We start from the raw sequence: 20820 nt of genomic DNA on the forward strand, positions 1-20820 counted from the left end.
ACCTCATCCTCGCAAGGTAAAGAGAAAGAAAGAAAGGGACGTTTCCAAACCACAGTGGTCATCCAAGTTAAAAAGTTTAAAATGTCAAGGAGAGGATCAGAGCGTGGAAATCCGAGAAAGTTATACTTAGAGAGTCTTCGTGTTTGTAGCTGGGAAGAGGCAAACCAGAAATAATCCGACATGACATTTGCAAACAAAGCTGAAACATATGTACAAATACAACTTTATAGCCACCGTAAATCTCCCTGACAAACCATCTCACCTCCAGGTCCCTTCGGTGGGTCTTCTGGAGGCAGGAAGTGAAACCTGAAAACATTGACTGGTCAGCTGGAAATCTCCATCTGGTCATGAACTTTGTGTAGAACAAAACAAGCCTGCAATTAAAGGATGGGCCTGCCGCCAGGTTTACTCTCCTAAAAGATTGAGAGTAAAAAATATATAAATGGATCATTTTTTGACAAGGGGTTTTCTCAAATACATCGTTAGAGCTGGCTAAATGACATTAGCAACTGTGGTGATATAGCTGTGACAACTGTGAGCTTTCACCCAGCCTTCAAGCCTAAAACTAAGTGAAAGATACATCAGCCTTTTAGGATCGCCTGCATGGAGTCGGTGAGACCTTCTCCACTGACAACGCACTCTATATTTAACTGGAACGATGCCAAGGACAGGGTTATACCAACTCATACCACAGGAAGCTTCAGCTCATCCTCATTCATCTGCAGCACCACGAAGGCGTCCTACAGCCACGCACACATTTTCATAACATGGTTCTCGCTGGTGGAGTTGTGAAGGCTCAGACAAAAATGACTCTGCTGCATCAATAAAGACTCTCAAACTTTCACAGGTGTAAGGAATGCCTGAAAGGCTTTCCATTAATAACTCCAATCTGCTGTTTCCTCAGAAACAAAAGAAGGCACCACTCTGTTTAAGTTGTTTGTCCATCCTCATAACTGCCTACTCCACATTTTTACATTTCTAATAAATAATGCAAGGGGATGTTTCTGTATCACCGCCTAATCTTGACTTGATGGCTGCATTAAGTAATCACAGTAGAAGTTCAGACATGAAACCAGCTTATTCGGGTGCTTTCAAAGGAATCTATGTCCTTACAGAACTTTAATCTCTGGAGAGTTCAGGGGTCCTCGGTGGACAGCCGGGGCCAACATGCTGTATGCAAAAGCTAAACAAATGGAAACTGAAACAGCCAGGCTAACGAGCGGACCAAGTCCATAAATGTGCTGTGGCTTCATGCTCTTAAAAGACGTTAATAGCCACGGTTAAGTGGAATTTCGAGAGTCAGGATGTAGAGATTTATTGTATCGTTGGTACCACTTAAAATTTTCTCTTTTGTTTTCCCCCGTTTTCGTCTTCTGCCTGTTTACGATTACGCTCACAGATGTCGTCCTGCGTACGTGCCGGTCGTGTTTTCCCAGACTCGATTTACTCCAATACAGCAGGTGCATTTTACACAAACCCCCTATTTGGTTGACAAATGATATGAAGGATACAGAAAAGGCATGTGAAGGAAAGCCTGCGCTGGAGTAATTGTGATAAAGATGTGGAGGCAGACGACTGAGTTACGAGAAGGTCAAAAGCAAAGGAAAGCGGGGGTTGGGTGGGACATTAAAAAGATTGTGTCCGTCTGGCTAATGGTTCTTTATGGCTCCCTCGTGTCCTCAGATGGGCAAGATGACTGGCAGAGAGTGTGACCATCGGTAACTGTACATCACCTTGGTTTGCTGCCCCTCCTTCGGTGAGCTTGCCTGCCAGGGCTGAAGCGAACCACTAAGACCCCATAAAGCCAACAGACTAAACAGCTATTCATCATTGCTGCAGACACATGAGCCATCACGCGCTGCAGGTTTTACTGTCCACCCCTCTTAGTGACTCAACACGCACATTAAAACTTCATCAACCGCTCAAACCCCAACCACACTTTGGTCGATCCAGAAATAAGGCGATGATGACTGAAAATGGCTCATTGGTCAATTTTATTGAATAGATGTTGACTTCAAAACAGTGAAAAAGCAGCACTGTGCTCCTTAAGTATGGAAAAAAGGTGAAGCAGAGACTGATGGATCCGTCTTCTTTACGTTCCTAAAATCCCGATTCCTGACCTGCCCAGTTAGGCGTCTAAAAAAAACAAAACAAAAGTGTGGGAAAACAAAGATTTAGACCAATGAATATCACAGAAACTCCTCAAAACAGAATGTTTGTTGTTAATTGCGGGAAATGTGAAAAGCAACATACATGTGCAAGCACTTAAGTGTTAACATTTCCCTTGTTGGGGTGTGTAATGTGTGTGTGCTGTTGGTGAGCACTGGGTGGCTGTCAGGGGTTGACAGGGACCCAGAGCAACCGGCCCAGATGGGAAACACTCAATGTTCCCTATATGCAAGTGATTTGTTGCCTTGAGGAGATCGGGCTGTTATGGTACTCCGAGTTGTTTGTGGCCTCTTTGGCAAATTACAAAAACTCCTTAATGAGAGAGGGGGAGATTTGCCGTTTTACAGGACAAGGTTATGGCTGCACTCCTGCTGCAGATATTCAAGCAACAGGGACAAAGGCAGTTGAACACATCAAAGGATAGCCACTAAAAAGCTGCACAGTTTAAAAAAGTGAACTTTTCTCAAGTCTCATGGAGCTCCTCGTTGTCAGGTGTTAGGCCAGAGAGCCAACACATCAATCTACACTGACGTGCACGCACGTCCTCAAGGACTGAGGACAATACTTCAGAGCTCCAGTTCAGAGCTGTGTGTGTGAAAGAGTTGACATTCCACAGAAACGCACAAGGTCAACATCAAAAACGCACTTAAATGGCATGACTGAATGCTGAGGCAGACATCTGCAGCGGGTCCTAAGTGCAGGGAACTCCGGACTTTGAATAGTGTTCACCACAAGCCAGAGTGAGGGACCACCTTATTTACGTTGCTGAGCTGAGTCAGTGCGCTCAGGCATCGTTTTATGGTTGTTTGGAATCTACCTTGTCATTAGGCCTTTCAAGAGCAATGGAGGGATGAAAGCGTTAGCTCTGTTAAACTTGCTGTTACTGGCTTATTTCGTGTAAAGAGAGCTTTTGTTGATGGCTGTTCATCAACATTCTTTGGTCTTGCTGTGCGGAGCCGATCATTTGAACCGCTTTGAACTGCCCTTGGTTTCTGTTGACCTGTGAAGCTATCTGATCGACCAAGGAAGGGAAAGTTGCCTTCAGCAACGGGACAGAAGTCGTGGTTTTTCTGCATTTATATATCCACAATGTGTTTTACTCACTTCAGTCTTGGTGCTCTGGGCCTGCTTTTTCTCAATGTTCATGGCCAACACTTGGCTGCGGAACGAGAGGCTCTTGGTCTTCTCAATCACCTGTTGGTAAGGCGATACAGCGTTGTTCCCCATGACCACATGGCCCTAGAATGGATAACAGGTTCACGTGAGCAATCCGCCAATCAAAAATGACATTGTAGTCACAGCATCCGCCAAGCGTCCCGACATCCACATCGACTTTACTCATATCTTGATAATTCTATGTCATTCTGGAGGACTGGGCTGTGATTTGCTGATTACAGAGGGCTGTTGTGATGTCTATGCCAAAGCACGCAGGCTCAGCACACCATCACAAAGGACTAAGCTTATTCTGATCTGAATTACAGACAAAAGTCGGACAAAATGGATGTCTGTCGTTTGTGTTGTTACAATGGAGGAACACCTGGAAGAGTTTGAACTATAAATAGCTGTTTCGGAACATTGTTTAATTAGTTTAGTGCTGTTCTTATTAAATGAAGGGGTCTCACCAGTTTGGAGTCAATCTTTGCATCCAGCCTGGCATTGCAGATAAGGTTGACAATCCATCTCTCGGCTTCCTCAGGTGACATGTTGAGTTTGTCTGCCAGCATGCTGTTGAGGAGACAGGAGGAAAATTAGGTTTTAATTTCAACATAACACAGTAAAGAGATCTGCCTCAGCGCTGTGATGAGAAACAAGAAAATACCCAAAGATTAGCCTGGCACGTCTTCTCCCTGCCGGCAATAAATTTCCTCTTTAAATTTACTTTTAAGGAATGACGAAATCCAATGATGAAAGTCAGTGGAGCATCGGGTTTCGGGATGCACCCATTTACTTAATCAAAAGCAGACATTTGCGCTACCAAAGCACTGCAAATGCCACCAATTCCAATGGGCCTATTTTTCTTTCTTCACCAAGAAAACATGGTTCAGTGGATGTCAGTTACACATTAAAATATTTTGACCCAGATGAAAACACACAGCAATAATCTGTGGCCAACCTGGTTCCAAGTCATTGTGTCCAAAAGACTTTGGTGGTTGGGGTCACCTCGGGGTTCAAATCTTGGATCGAATCAAAATGCAAGCTCCATAATTAAAATAGAAATATGAAGCAGACGTTATAAAACATCTTATTTGACAAGAAAAAGGGAGGATAAAGGGGACAAAAACACAAGGGGAGGGAGAGCTGGCACGTGTGCACAAATACTCCCGAAAAAATCCAATGTGTAAAAGACAGTAACTAATGTAAAACACACATAAAACATCTGATGATGCATCTAATTTACTTTAAAGAACATGTTATTATAGACATCAAGGTCTAAAAATCCATTTACTCAGATGTGAAGTGACCGCCTTATTTTGAGAACCTGTGTGCTTCTTGTCTTTTATCTGTACCCCAACACTGGCAGCTAAACTGGACACACTGCTCTAAATATTGAGCCAGCAGAACCTTTGGTAGTCCGAGACGTTAATGTGGCACAGCAGGAGTGGTGTATGTGTCATTCTTTGATCCAAACTTTCCCAGTACAGATGGCTTTCCTTGTGGCTTTAAACATAACTAGACCACTCTTTAAAACCCAACCTTGATACCCCCATGCCGACCCCCTTTCCCTGCATTTCCTGTCCCCTTATCCTGTCTGACCCCCCTCTAGTTCTTCTGTACTTCATATAAAGGCCCCAATAAATATCTCCAACGCCTGTGTGGCCAACCCACATTTACAGTAACCCTAGCCATTGTTTTATAAACAAGATCCTCCCAAATTTGAGGCACTGTCAGTGAAATTGGTCATCATGTGTATTTTTTGAAATTACACAGGGTAATGGGGCCAGTATATTCTACTAATTACCACTTCCTGTTCCATTAATCACATTTTGCCAGTCGGCTACTATTTGCACACACCAGGCGATCTTTCATAATACGGCCACACAAACACAAATCCCACCACCATTATTATACTTCTCCAATGTCATTCTCGCATCCAATATTGGAGAAATGGTCCAGAATTATCATCTTGAACATTCGCACACAGATCACAGCAAAGTTTAACAAAAATGCCACTTTCCAATCCATGACTGTTAATGAAATGGCAACAAAACCACATAAAAAAGAAAGTGGAGTGATGTCAGTGTCCAGATAAGGCGTTAAAAGCCTGGACAACAAACCCTGGCATTACCTCAGCCTAATGAGCACAACAGGGTCTGTTCTCACAGTGACAATGCAGTTATCTCGATACTTTCACTGCAATGGGGGATGGCAGAGGTCAAAGAAATGACTTAAGAGTTGATTGATATGCATCTTAGTAGCCCAATGGAGGAGGAAAGGAAACAGTCAGGAAACACTGATGAACATCTCCATCACTCATCCCAAACTGCCACAACCCGGCTGGACAGCTGCCAACACTTCAGGTGATCAAATCCTTGAGAAAATGACACCTCCTGTGGATCATTATGGACACGAAACGAGTCGGGAGGCAGTTGTCACACCCAATTTTTGATTGATAACACATGTTGCCAATTTCTGATGCCATTATTTTGAAACACAAGACCTCTATCCATAACTTTTGATTGAGGGAATATAACAGAGTCACCTCAGCATTAGCAACCAATGGTTGTCGGTCAACAGCAGACACGCCCCGCCACAAGCATTTAGAGATAATATTAGGCATTAAAGATGATCTGAATGGTATTTGTTATTGGTTGTGATTTTAGCAGTGTAATTAAATGATTGCTGCACTGGAGTACTGTGTGTTTTCTTTGGCAATTCAGTAAAGTGGGGGCACATGTCAGTCAAGTCCAGGTCAAATATGATGATCAAAACAAATAAGAGCTTGTTCCCTCACCGGGGAGTTGAAATAACCCCTTAACCTCCCCCTGTTCCTGTGCTGTGCTATTCACATCACGTTCACAGTGCCCCACAAAGCCCAGGGCTTGTGGGGCACTTGTGGGGTCTGTATCTGCATTTGAAACCTGTATTCAAATTTGTAATAAAAAGTCTGGCAATGTTTAATCCCCATGAAAGACTTAGGTATCAAAAGGAGAGTCATTTTATTCCCATTCTGACATCTGCAGCAGCAACCAGCAAGTATAATTCAATGTGACAATAAGAACTTTAAGAAAATAAAAACATGATGCAAGAGGGAGCAGGAAATGTAGTGGTCTACTACAACATTGACATCTTCTGGCCCTAAAGCCAAGCAGACGGCCTCCGTGAATGGTTTTACTTTACACAATCACGATCCTGTTCCTAAGGGGGAAAGGAGATCTTTTTCATTTCGACCCCTTACTCTCTCTGGCTCCTGAGCTTTCGACTTCAGGCTATGGGAGTTTGTTGGGTCTCAATATGTACCTCACACTTGGAGAGGTCAGACGTCGGGGTCTAACTCCATTAAGAGGGAGAGCATGTTTAATGGGGGTTATTCTCCAAAGCAGCTTCTCTCTTAACAGCTCTCTGGTCTAAAATAAATGGATTGTTAAATGCCAACATATTCAAACAGTTGGAAGACCATTCACACAAATGACTGCATTATTCAGCTTGAGGTAAAATGCTATTTTCTGAGTAAACCAAAATATTGTGGTCTTTTAAATGAGTCAGCTGTGAGGTGGAAAGATCTTGTCCCTTGTTTCAACCAATATCCTACACACTCCTTCCAACTATCAGTGAGTTGTTATGTAAAAATACAATCTCATAATGAGAGGGAAAACATCTGACCAATGGCCGTATGTCAAAAATTGTCGCTTTAAATGTCAAAGAGTGTGCTTGAGGTCAAAGTGGGGTCTTGCCACTGAAACATGTCATGGAAGGACTAAAGAAATAACCCCTGTAAATCAAACAAGGCAAACAAAGCTAAATTGGAAACACACAGAACACTGAAAAGTCTAGACAAAAGGATGCATGTATGTAATTACAAGTGCTGGCTAAATCACATTTTCACTGCCAACAGTATAGTTTTACATAAGACTTTATTGAATAAAATAAGTCAATTCTGGAGACTTTTGCTGCACTTTAGTATCCTGAGCTGTGGGCAAAAGGCGACCTATCAGTGAGAACATAATGGCCAAGAGCTGTAGAAACATCCTCATTAAAATTAGCCATCAAAATCATTTGAGCCCATGCTTTGCTACAGAGAGCTTCTGGGTAGCCAACTAATGACTTTGAATGCCTTTCAGAAAGATGTGTTGTCCATCGTCATAGTACCCAAAATAAAACACGGAAATCCCTGAAACTGTCCCCATGCTACTTCCGACCCCAGTCTGACAGACTGGGACAACGAAAAGAGGTGAAAGGGAACAAAGTTAAATTTCCTTTTTCAGTGTAACTGCTAACTTTTGTGGTCTTTAATAAGTAAATGGATCTAATTGCAGTAAGTCTGCCAGAAAGAACCAGTACTCCTAATCAATTCCAGACAATCTGCAACTGGAGAGTTCGACAGGCCCCGATCACGTTCCATGGTTAAACCTTGACTGCAGACCTCTATAAAAGTCAGTGCAAAAACAACAGTATTAAATTGATAGTTTAGCAAATATATACAGTTTATGTGAGAGGGACAGTATACAGCAATGTTGTTTTCTGAAGGCACAGACTGATTAAATTCTGAACAAAGTATCAATGAAGCACTTTGGATAAAAAGCTTTCGAGATTCTTTTTCTGAAAGACTTCAAGAGCTTGAAACATGGCATCTGATCTGTTCTTAAAGAAAAAAAAGATTGTCCAAAGGTTGACCTTGGACAGGTGGTTTTAAAAGTTTAGAGGAGACCCTACTAACCTCTCCACATAACTAGGGGTCAACAAGCTGTGTAGATGGGGCAATAAACCCTTATCTAGGAGGAAAATTCCAATAATCATTAAGCCTATGTTCTTTCTTACTTTCCATTTACCATTTGACCAGTTTAGCGACAGCAAACAGGACTTCCTGTCTGGAGATGTCTGCCTGAACTCAACTCAACTCTCATCATTTTGAAGAAAATGCAGAAGGAAGGTTAACAGGAATCCACACAGAAAGTTGATGAAACTCATTTTTTAGTTACTAACCTGATGCTGATGCACTGATGAATTCTGCAGAAGGTCTCAAAGATGAAAAGACGAGCATTTTCAATAAAGTCCTCCAGACAAGCAACCAGGAAAAAGTCATTCACAAGAACCTTGAAGACAAAAAAAAGCCCAGATTTTTATTTCTTCTTGTAAGTCAAAGCAGTTTAATAAGCACACAAAAAATAGGAACAAAAATTCATTATGGGTTTTAATCTGCACATTTCAATCAACTGATACATTATTCATTTAAGGAAAAGTAATAAAAATACAGGAAGGACAATATTGGCAACTTGTAATCCCATTTCCAAGACTGGAAAAACTTCCAAAAATAACTTTTTGGTTTTGAGATACTGCAAGGTGCATGGGATCAACCCGAGAGCTTCACATTCTGCCATCGTGAGAAAAGACAACAGTATAAACAAGGTCAACCACTGACAACAACACATGCTCTGCAATTCATCAGCCTAGCGAGCTTATTTCAGCACATATTCAGTCAAGTAACCCAACTGTCCTGCTACAGCACAGAGTGTGTGAAAGTGTGAACGTTCACATTTGTTTCTCCAGTCCATTCCGATTCTCCAGACCTCCCTCTTCATCTGAATGGTTCTCCATGAATTACCAGTCCTTTGTTACTCAAGTTTACAAAGCTGTTATCTGTCCAAGTTCTGCCTGAATAAATCCAAATGACACGGTGCTATCAGGCGGCGCACATTTCAGCTATGACGACGCATATCTAAGGTTAGAACAGTTAAGTCCTCTAATTACTGTCATCTGGGATTCAAACCACAAAGCCTAAACAAATTCTGAATGAGTTTTCAAGAGCGCTTTTATGCACATGCTGGGGAGCCGGCCATAGGTGGCTCTTTACTTTGCATTTTCAAAATGCAAGTACCTCACATCTGACAGTGATTGCAGATTTGGACAGGGTGGGAAAGACTGGGGGGGGGGGGGGGGGGGTGGAGTCAGAACAGGACAATTTAAACCAAACTAAACCCCCCATTTGAAAACAATTGGTTCAAACAATTACACAGAGTAAAGAGAAACTACAGAGAAGGAGAACTGAAAACAATACCCATATCTTGTCATTACAGCAATCAGGAAAGCAATGTCTGCCACTTCACAATGCTCATCAAGACAAGAGCACCTCCCAATAGAGTATCCGTTTACCTCAAACATTCCACGGTCACGAAACATCTCTTAACCTCTGAAATAAAAAACGTTTTAAATGTTTGCGAATGTTTGTACATTTCGACTGGGAAAATCTGCATTACTGACTTCAAACGAAGCCATTTGGGGGAAAAAATGTTTGCAGACCATCACAGGTAATGCATTAAAGGTGCAGTTAAACATTTTTTGAACCACCCACCTCGCTAAGGTTCGTTTGTGTGCTGAACAAGTTTGAAGGAGGCTTTTTGCACCGACTGGCCATGCTCTGCTCAAGTAATGCTGACAGATTGGTTCGATGTTTAAAGCACATGGAATAACTGAGGCTCTGACCAGAGAGGAAGCCCAGATTGAGCATCTATTTCAGCCACAACAGAGCCTCTGTACACAGACCCAATGAGGCCAAAGAGCAGAAAATACGCATGCTGTGTTTAACAAGACTTGTGACAGAGGGGGGGTGTCATGTCTTACATGTAAAAGGATATAGAATCTATATCGGTGATGGTAGATACCATTTAGAGCCAGCCCCTGGGGAGGGGGGAACTATTTTCCTCCTGAAACATTTCTTTAAGCAAAAAAATAACTTCCCAATTTATTTAATAATGATTTAGGAAGCAGGGGATTCTTTGAGTTAGTTTTAAACAGGTTAAAATAAAACCAAACTGTCTCATAACTGCTGGTGCAAATTATAAACATTTACTCCTGGCGCGCTGCCAGTTGATCGGGCCAGATGGTTTTCATTTTCAAGGTTTATCGTCAAGAGGCAAAAGATGAAAAGGGGGCCAAATAACCCCAAATCTTGCCTTTGCTTCCTTGGCGGGTCCAAATTATCAAGTCAACTGGGAAAACAAAATTATAGTGTGTAGGCAAAAGAATGATCTAGATCAAGTTCCACAGAATATACATATAATGCAGCTAAGACACCTGCTCTCTGTGAATGTGATTAATGGGCCCCGAAGGTGTCCTACAACCCTGCTAACCTTTGGAAGAATAATATGCATGTAAGAATTAATTAATCCTCATTTTGTCAAAAATAAAAACACCAAAAAATAAATGCTGTTGTTCTGCTGATTGTCCACTTTCTTTTGCTTGCGTTGTAATTACTCAAAATAGAGCCATGCAGTGACTGCACTGTTCGTTAGACAACATATATTATTTTCCAACCCATATTTGCATTGGCAACATGATGTTTGGTTTTTAATTATCACATAAGTTTCCTTATTCTTTAGTGACTATCCTGGACTTTAAAATGTGCAGGTTTAAAGCCTACAGTATATCAAATGAACGACCAATAATAATCAATATGGAAAGAATTAGTGCGACTTTGTTTTTTGCCACTTGTCCAGCCCTGCATTTAACGAGTGTCTGCACGCCTCTGAGGAGACATTTGCTTATAAAGCTTTTACTGTTAACTGCTACCCTGATGGGTCAATTACAGGCCATAGTAAATTCTGACAGAAGTCTGAGTCACACAATGACTGAGAGCAGCTCTAAATTTGAAAATATGACACAATGAACAGGCTGTCACTGTTGTGTCTGTACTGGGCCCACACAGAAAAGCTGTGTGAGCAAGTAAGTCACACAGATTACGTCTTTATAGTGTTTACTACACTACATACGGAAGCTCGAAAGGCTGACTCAGAAACTGGAAGATGTCAAAAGGCCTCTGTTTGCAGAAAGAACAATAAACACCAACTGGTTACAATCAACGTTTGAGAGGCTACTCACCGATTCGCACTCCCTCAGTTTCTTCTGAGCACTGTCAAAGTCAAAATTCACATACAGGCACTCCACAAACTCAGTGATTGGATCTTTGTAGGTGTAAGATTCCTAGGGAAAAAAAAAAAAAAGAAAATCAAAAACGTGGCATTAAAATGAGAAATAAATTAAGATGATAATTTTTAATGAATAGAAGCCCTCAATAGTCTAAACAGTAAAGTTGTGATTAAAGAAAAAAAAACAGATCGCAGTTATTAACAACTTGTGTTGTTGTGGCTTTAGTTAAACATCTTTTATGTCTTGATTATTTATTGCCAAACACCTATTAACTGGCTGAACACATAATGAACAAATAATGGATGAGGCACCTGTTGTATGACCTTGACCAAGTCCTTCAGAACCTGGCGACGCTTGCGGACATCCTTGTTTGTGATGACCGCGGTGGTTAGGTAACGCAAGATGTGTGGGCACATGGTCTGAATAGCATTCAGGTATCTGGAATGGAGGACAGAGATCAAACCTTTCTTTAGAATGATGTATAGGGTATATTTTTTTTCTTGCTATGCATTTGTCTCCTGCAGAAAAATTGCCTGAAGGTATGACAAATTTCCCAACAAGACCTTTACTTCTGGACATGGGACCCAGCTTAAGCCTTCTCTTTCATTAGTGTTCTATGACAGGGAGTTGGGAAAGGAAACTCTGGTGAAAAGATATAGATCAGTGAGCAGCGACCTGCCCAGTAGCAGAAACCTAATCCATCAGCCACTGATGTTTCAGCTACAGATCAACTGGCTAAAGACTGAATTCAAGAGACATGATGCTGATCAAGGCTGATTTGTTTTTTAATCCCACTCTAACTCTGGAGACAGACTTCCGTTAAACAAATATACACAGAGGGTCTGCCCGATGCCACGTGCTATCACGGCAATCAATTGAGATTGACCGTTTCACCAAAATTTCCTATTGGTCTCCATTGAATCTCACCCTCCACTTAACCTCCTATTGACCAAATTGAATCTGAAAAGAGGAAGTAGCGTGGGCCCCTTCAAGTCTCCAATACCTAAGACCAGAGGAGCACATGGCGAACAGTTTAATTAACCCTGAAACAATTAAAGGGACAGGGGATTATGGTCACAGTTTTGTTTAGTCTAAAAACAGAAGTAGGCTGTTTGGCAGAGCCACTGGCAGCCTAGAGTTTTTAAGAAGGCTCTCTCCCTCTTAGCCTTTGTAGCGACCCGACTACCGTGAAGACCGCAAAGTCCCTTGCTGTGTTTCAGATTATTTTACACCAACTCACTCCCAAGGGGGTCTCCAATGGCTTGAGAGCATTCAGAACACCCTACTGGATTTATTTTTTTCTAAATCTGAGGCAACAAGCATCGTGCTACTGTTTTGCTGAAGATACCACTAAAGCGTTCTGCCAAGAAAGTGTGAGAAAAGAATCAGAAGTATGAGTTCAACGTTCATCTGGTTAATAGGGCTGGGGGAGAAGAGACAGGGGGAAAAAGTTCCATTTCATGAAAAGAGAAAGAAAAAAAGGAAGTGAATAACAGACAAAAATGAATCGACTCAGCTCCTACAGAACAAGCATGCACCTGTATTACACTTGAACAGGGCTGCTTTACAAGTCAGTGTAGGCTGCCAGGAGTAAGCAAACAAAGCTTTGGACCAACATCTGCTGACTGCAGGGGTAAGGAAGGTCATATGTAGAGCTGAAGGCCAGCCACTGGTCACCACCTTCAGCCAAAGGAAGTACTGGTCAAGAGCTGGGAGACCAGAGCCAAGCCTCAGCGGGAAAAACATGAGGTTTTTAGATTGTGAAACTGCAAAGCACACAAAACTATAGTTTTCCGACACAGATGGTTGGGTGAGCTTTTCAGGAGTAATTATTGGGCAGACCACCTTAATCATTCCAAATAAAATGTAAAACGGTGTATCCCAGGGAACCAGACAAATGAGTGTGTTGTGTTATGGTGAAATATGATAATGTATGTGGAGTCCAATTCTCTATACAATTAAATGCAGGAGGCAACATTACATTAAAATATACATATTATAAATTTGACTCACTGTGGCTGATACAAAAAGAGCTCAATGATATTGTCACGGCCTTTGGGGTGGTTGAAAAAGACAAAGAGAGACCAGTGGATGAGCCATGTCCTTTGCTGGAGGGATTGCAGTGGGGAGGTGACAGACTGAAAAGGAAAAATATTAGAATTTAAGAGGGAGAAAACAAACTATTGATGCAGAAACCTCTGCTACAGTCTCAAGAGCAAGAGTTGTCCTCTTTCCTTCTGAAGTACCAAATATAACAAGAAGCATTCATGTCTCCAGCATTATAAAATACAACTGCTCAATTTTAGGGTTTTAAGTAATAAGAGCCCATGGGCAAGGCATAAAATGCCACAGTATTGCAGTACTTAAAACAAAATGTCAAAATTAATGACTGTGTAAGGAAAATTCTGGGAAGGGGGCATTTACATTGTTATCAATAGTCTCCCTCAAGCGGGTGAGATCCTCCATGGCTGCTTCCCAGTTCTGCATCAGGATTTCAGAGGCCAGCTTGCCCCACAGCGAGCTCAACGCATTCCTATCTGTAGGTGGAACCTGGGGAACAGACATGATGCAATGTTCAGAACTTGAAGCACATAATATGGTAAACAATTGCTTTTCAACAAACAAATAGGTGGTTAAACCCCAGACCCACTCAGAGAATGGAACAATGTCATGTGTTTAAAATGGTTTGGTTGCATCCCCTGCACTTTTTCAGTTTAGTTGTGAAGCTTTTCTATCATGTGTCTGACGTTCTGCCCGAGTTGATCTAAATAATGTGGCCTGATGCTACATCTGTCTAAAATAAAGCATTGTAGATATGTGATAGCAAGCACCAAGACTTGTCCTGCATGGAACCAGAAGCATCACTGTATAATGCATTTGTTTCTAATTTATAATATCTATTCAATTGTGTCATCCTGAGGGAATGGACTTAAGAGCAAAAGTGAAGTCGATGCTGAGAGACTGTTTCGTTTTTAATTAATGCAATATATTGCTGCATTTGATACTAGCACTGCAAGCAGCTAAGGGTAATATAATTGGGTAATGCTGTGGATCATTCTAAATCAGATCATACTAATGGTATAACAACAACACGGCAGAAATCGTTGGGATACACAAGGGCAAGGATTTTACATTCCTGTATGAGGACCGTAGCAGAACAGAACACAAAATGATGCCAACAAGACATTTTATGGAGGATATTCACTCTTAAAAAAGGTCCATCTATTTGTTTCTGGTTTTCAAGACAGATTAAAAAACAAACAAAACACAGAATCAGGTAATGAAACACAGGTTTCAGAATGTCTCTAAACCCTAGCAAGCCTTGGACTACACCCCAGGCTCATGGGAAACTCTGTGCCACAGTAGTTCAAGATAACACCAAACACCAGACACGGTGACATGAGTCAAGCAGGAAGTCAGAGTGGGTGTCTGCCGAGCGGCCGGAGAAACCAAGATCCTAACCACACACCCCCGTGCGCCGCCGGACAGCCGCTGCAGTAGACTGTGACACATGACAGATGTAGGAGCGGGGGAAACACTAAAAAAGAACAGGTTTCCGCAGGAACCCCACAAATTATTCTGGAATAAAGGGTTTTCTTATAGACCAAAGTGTGCACTGATAACATTTTTTTAAAACACTGTATGAACTAAGCAGGAAAAAAACTAAAAGCATCTTTGACAAGAAAGTACTACTCACATCTGATCCATTTTTTCCTAAAAAATACTAACAATCTCCATTACCAAAGTGAGAAAATACACGCTCAATTATAGAACTAAAGGTCAGCATTTCAATTACAGTTTTTTTGTTTGGTTTGTCCCCCCCCCCCTTTGGAAATCCCTGCCTGCTATGTTTGGCCAAACTCCAGGTCATTATGGAAGCTTTCCACACATACAGAGACACACGCACATATGTACAGAGTCTGGTTCACTTCTGAAAAGCCTCAGTACCTGGGTTTTTCCAACAGTTACCTTGAGTTTCCACTGGTTTGTGAAATGGGCACATTTTCGCTGACTGACCAGCAACAATAAATTTACTGTGCTGGGGATCCATCAGGATACTCTATCTTTATTCTTAACATCCAATCCCTGCTTTAAGTGATGATATGAATAAGTTGCTCTTTTCGGGCTAGGCCACATTGTAACAAGACCTGAGGCCTGGATTTTGCAAGGCTGGCTTCCTTCATTTAATTGACTGGGTTTCCCACATTAAATGAGTGTACAGAGCCTCACCTCTCCCATACAGGAGAAGAGAGACAGAAAAGGGGTCTGTGAGAATGAGAGGGCAAGAAAACATAGAAAAAAATGTAGAGGGTGGGAGCAGGATACACTGGTCTCCTAATGAAATCCATTTCTACCTGTTCCCTGGCCTAAAAAGCCTCCTGCATTGTCAAGAGTAAGCAACAGATATCTAGTTACAAAGCATGACCTGGATTTAGTTTAAAATAAGTCAAACAATTCAAAAGGGCAGAAAAAAAGAGTAAAGGGTAAAAGAACATTCTTCAATTAGAGCAATTTTGGTTTATTTAAACCAAGTTGCAAAGCCATAAACTGTTGTTGGATGACTGCATCATGTCCTCTGCCTACTCTCAAAGACATTTCCTTGGGCACATTACTCGTCTTCTCATCTCAGACACAGCTCATCCTTCTACAGATTTGAACAGAGTGGAGGAAAATCCATCAAATGAAGCACCAAATGCTTTATGGTTAGGGTAAGAGGGTTTTTTGTAGCGTAAAATCTGCGTCACTGCTCAGAGTTGTTGCCAGGTTTTTTTCCTAGGACAGGACACTGCAGCATCACAAATGCAAACAGCCTGGCTCCTAACATCCAGAGGACAAGAGGCTATGGAGAGCTGTGTCAGATTCCAAGTACCCTTTCTTTAAAATAAATAAATAAAAATTCATCCAGGGTGGCCCATTGTTAGCACTGTTGCCTCACAGCAAGAAGGTTCTGGGCTTTTTTGTGTGGAGCTTGATGCTGTTAAGAATTCCCTTAAATATGTCTTACTGGGGAAATGCATGTAAGTTTGGGTTCTTATTCTGACTTTTAGAAACAGGTCACATTCATTTTTTTAATTTAAATTACCTGCTTGTAAATGCAGAAATGAGGTAAAATTGATGAGGTTCCATATTTCACGGAAGGACAAATTAAATTCTGCAGTGACTCAAACAAAGAAATTGAAAATATTTCCTATGAAAAAAGGCAGAGGTCTTTGCAGTCAAGCAGCACATTTACTCCCAAGTTCATGTTTTACTTATTTCTGAGACCGAATGGAGAAAAGCCACAAATGCCAAAACCCAGGCAGCAAGACTGGTTTATAGAATAAATAGGGAGTATTTGCAGCAACAAAAATTGTGCCCGTACTCTCTGAACTCTGTTATCACACTGTACATTTGTTTACATACTGTATATATTTGATCAGAATTATGTATCTCTTTCTCATCTAGTAAAAGACAAAAGAGCCTGATTAATACAGTCAATACATAGGCACACTTCCTACTGGCCCAGTTTCCCCTGGAACACCACGTTGATGCACATAACAGGATGCAAACTAAGAGAAGACTTATATAAATTAAGCGTGCTATAAACTAAGAAGTCGTGACAAGGGACTGGCCAAGGCACTCAAATCAATAAGCTGTCTGCCCAAGCCTGCCCCACAAGAAGACTACAGACAGATTATGCAGACCGTCACTGATCACTTGGCCCAGTAAGAGATTCTACTCAAGTATTAGACTCCTAATACAAAGGACGTGCGTAGAATTGAGCAGGCAATGATGTCAGCTTTTCACTTTCAATTATTCCTAAGTATTTCTTTTGCATGCAACCATTGGAATCAGAGTGAACCTGCAATCAAATGTGATGTTCTATTTTAATGTCAGAGAAATGCCTTAAGGAGCTATATAAATGAGGACAGTTAAAGACTCCAGGTAGTCTGTAAAGAAAGATGATGTACAATTGAATCGGTTGATGGTGTTGAGGTCATTGACAAGAACTGGAGACCTACCAGGACACGGAAGAAGTACAGATATTCAGCAGCACCAGAGTAGTTTCCACACTCGTACTGGAACTTGGCGTATCTGTAAAGCGTGTCCAGGTACTCCTGACGGAACTGGAAGAAAAGCAATCATCACTTTCAAAAGTAAGTCACCTTCACAAGAGATTTATACAAACATGTTGCAAATATTATCACCTGTTAAGTATTATTATCAGCCATTGGGGCGACAGAAAGGCTATCATTAAATGATAGGAAAAACAATAATTGTTTTATTGGTGTTGCATATTTTTTGTAAATAAATCTTTCTCTCTGAAATCTTATCTCCTTAAAATAAAATCATGCACCCCATCACCTTACAGCAGTGTGCCCTGACATCACACCAAGCAGTGGGTACTGTGGGACATTCAGGCCTTTCCCACAGCACACACCGAGGGGCCCTGAGTCTAAGCTGTTGGGAGGTAGATTTGGGATGGCAGGCAGGTCAACAGTATACCGGAGTGGGAGGGGACCAAAGGAGGGGAAGGGTAAGAAGCCAAATATAAATATAGAACTTCCAGCATTCTTGTGGCTCTCATCCCGAGCTATTCCATTTATTCTTAACAATTCACCACAGAATGTAAATGTCTGCAGAATTTGTGCAAGCCATACAAACCCTGAAAATGAGTTAAGGGTTTGTACCCGCCTACTTTCCCTCCTCTAAAACAAGCATGGGTTCACACAAGTGGCATGGGAAATGCAGTGAGAAAATAAGAGTTCAGCAAAACTCACGTTGTGCTTTTCTGCCAAATAGTCGAATAGCATTCGTCCATCCCTGCAAAATAAAATCAAAATTAAAATGGTTTGTGGAGGCAGAGGTCATTTAACTCAAGTTGCTGTTTGGTAGACATCTTAGAGTTTTAAAGCATCAGTCAGGTATATTTTTTCCACTTCTGTTCTAAATCAAGAGCTATATAGACACAACACCCTTTTGACTTTCAAAACAAGGGGATGTGTCACTTATTTACATTTGGTTTGGCCAATTTAAATCTATGTTAGCGATGCCTAAAAAATGAAGTCTGGTAAGAAAAGTGAGCCCAAGTATCTGCAGCTTTGTAATAACACAGGAATGCTTTCAGAGGCCAGATACATTTTTACAGCTTGCAAGAAACCACAAATGTTGCAGAAATCACAGTTAAAAAGGAGGAATATTTATTAATAAAAAGTGAATGAAATGAATGCTTTAGTAAACATTTGCTGAATCATGTGTGATTTGTGCATCAGTCATGATAGGAAAGTATTTTAACCTCCATCATGGAGGTTAAAATACCAGTCTGTTAGCAAAATAACTCACCATAAAGCAAAGCAACCTAAGGATTTTTATGACCGTGTATTACTACTGTACTGTATATACACTGTACTACAGGTATAAGTCATAACACTGTATATGGGCAAACGGCCTATTGGGGCGAGGTCTTCTCTCTCCGAGTGCCCTTATCTAGTATGGTCTTGTAATCTATCTAAGCTTCAATTGTGTTGCATGAAGTATATTGTTCCAGGAATTATGGAACATAGACCCTGATTATTCTCAGAGGAGAGTGATACATTTATATTAAAAATACTGGTAATATACATTATTTGTGCCCAGAAACACAAGTAAAGGGCAATTACACATAAACTTTCTTCATAATGATCTAAATTTTTTTAAAATGTGCTTATTGTAATATTTTCTCTTAGGTTTAGAGAAGAGTCAGGTGCTGAAAGGTCCAACCAGTGGTGAAAATTGAAGAAAAAAATCTGTATAACGTTACTGCCACCTCCTGCACTGAACAAGCCAGACATTCATCATCATGCATAACATCCACAACATATATTGCACAATTTGAATCGGTTTTAAAATATGGTGCATGATACCCCTGTCAGTGACTTTTGACAAAAAACTCATCAGGATTTACCTGGTAGACTGCATTTGCCTTGTGGTCTCTGGGTCCTCAAACATTTTTACAATTGGTTCAGTCTCCGACTGGAGCTGCTTTAACTGGGCTACAACTTCAGTCCTTTTTTCCTTTAGAGCTGACACACAAAGAATGAAAGTCATTGTTCAACATCATTTCTTTTTTTCATGATATAAAATCCAATAAGCATATACAGTACAATAATACTTACTATAGGGAATGTCCTTTTCAGGAAAAAGACTTCTGTGCACATCCATGGCAAAATCCACCATGTTTGTTTCACTGAGAAGGTCCAGTTTGCCATTGAGCAGCTCCTCTTCATTGTAGATCTAAAACACAAAAACAAGTTTTTTCCCTCACCATCTCAAAGTGCAGTTCTGCCAAAATAATTTACATTCGTATGTAATGTTAAAATGTCTACTTGTTTTTTTAAGTAAAAGAATATGCACCATCTAATGAATTAAACTTCCATTTATTTGTCAGTGAAACTGCTAATACTCCTTTTGTGGTCATATACATACTTACCTTATTCAAAGCATGAATACATAAACAAAAGCCCTACAACTCAAAAACGTTTTGAATAAAAATAGACTAAATATGTTTCATATAACAAAATTCCCCTTCATAAAGTGGAAAAAGCCACACTTTCCACAGGATATTTTAGTGTCCGAGTGTCTTGAAAACCGCTTTACCGCTAATATATATCATAAAGGGGTAAAACACGTTTATATACATCTGTTTAACCTTTTATACACGCAAGGAAATCTACCAATAATATATTTCTCAAAGAATCCAAGCCTAACACTATTCTGTTTAGTAGATAATGTCAAGCATCTTATAAAAATGATGACTAATAAAGGATAAGGATTAGTGAATATGTTTTAGTGAGGTTTTTACTTAAATTAAAACACATATGTTAGCTTGATTTTGTTAGCATCGCTTTGGCTGCCACATACATGTTTTAATGACCTGTTTTGACCGACTGGGTGGATACATTTCCGAGACCGTTAGCGTCTAATGCAACAGAATAATTCCGGCACTACTGATAAGACGAAACGAGCGTACCTAAAACGCCACACCGGCTCGTGGCTCGCTTAAGCAAAGTAAAGTGTGAAATAATCAACAGACATCCGGTTTAGTTTCGCGCGCTAAAATTATTGGAATGCTTTTACAAGTAGTGCGTATCCTTAAAGTTAAGCCAAACAATGTTTTATTTTGTAAATAGCTAGTATTCCCATCTTTGCTTCGATGACTATCAGCAATTTCAGACTTTTTTCCAAATACTTGATCACGTGTGCTTTTATTCTGAAGAAAGGTATTCATATTTCCGACTACGCGACATAATTGTCGCACACACGTTCAACTACAGAAAATGTGATCCAGAACGCGGCGTACCCGGCGGCTACCACTGTAAAAACTCATTTTTGCTGTCTTAAAATAACAAATACACAATCTAAATGTAGCAGTGTAAACTCAGTTCGTACCTCTTTGACAGAGAGAAACTCAAGCAGAGGAAAAACAAGATGACGGTCTAAAAAGTGGGCAATCTTGGTGGTGAGATCGTACTCCGCCATCTTTGCTGGGACGAAAAGGAAGCGGAAGTACGTTTCAGCTAGCAGTCTTGCCGACTCCTCTTTTTTCATTCG

General features: G+C 40.8%; 1 protein-coding gene across 1 annotated transcript; it reads right to left on the reverse strand.

The window, feature by feature from the left end:
- Positions 1 to 1977: 1977 nt before the first annotated feature.
- On the reverse strand, positions 1978 to 20781 carry eif3ea (eukaryotic translation initiation factor 3, subunit E, a). Its single transcript, XM_057045320.1, has 13 exons — positions 20659 to 20781; positions 19386 to 19503; positions 19175 to 19292; positions 18012 to 18054; positions 17253 to 17357; positions 13675 to 13800; positions 13264 to 13388; positions 11562 to 11688; positions 11203 to 11304; positions 8311 to 8420; positions 3792 to 3894; positions 3274 to 3408; positions 1978 to 2136 (listed from the first exon to the last, which is right to left on the reverse strand). Exons 1-13 carry the CDS (start codon positions 20746 to 20748, stop codon positions 2101 to 2103), a joined length of 1338 nt encoding a protein of 445 aa, XP_056901300.1. The 5' UTR covers positions 20749 to 20781; the 3' UTR covers positions 1978 to 2100.
- Positions 20782 to 20820: the final 39 nt, after the last annotated feature.

The sequence above is a fragment of the Takifugu flavidus genome, chromosome 10 (genome assembly GCF_003711565.1).
Source record: "Takifugu flavidus isolate HTHZ2018 chromosome 10, ASM371156v2, whole genome shotgun sequence".
Lineage (NCBI taxonomy): Eukaryota > Metazoa > Chordata > Actinopteri > Tetraodontiformes > Tetraodontidae > Takifugu > Takifugu flavidus.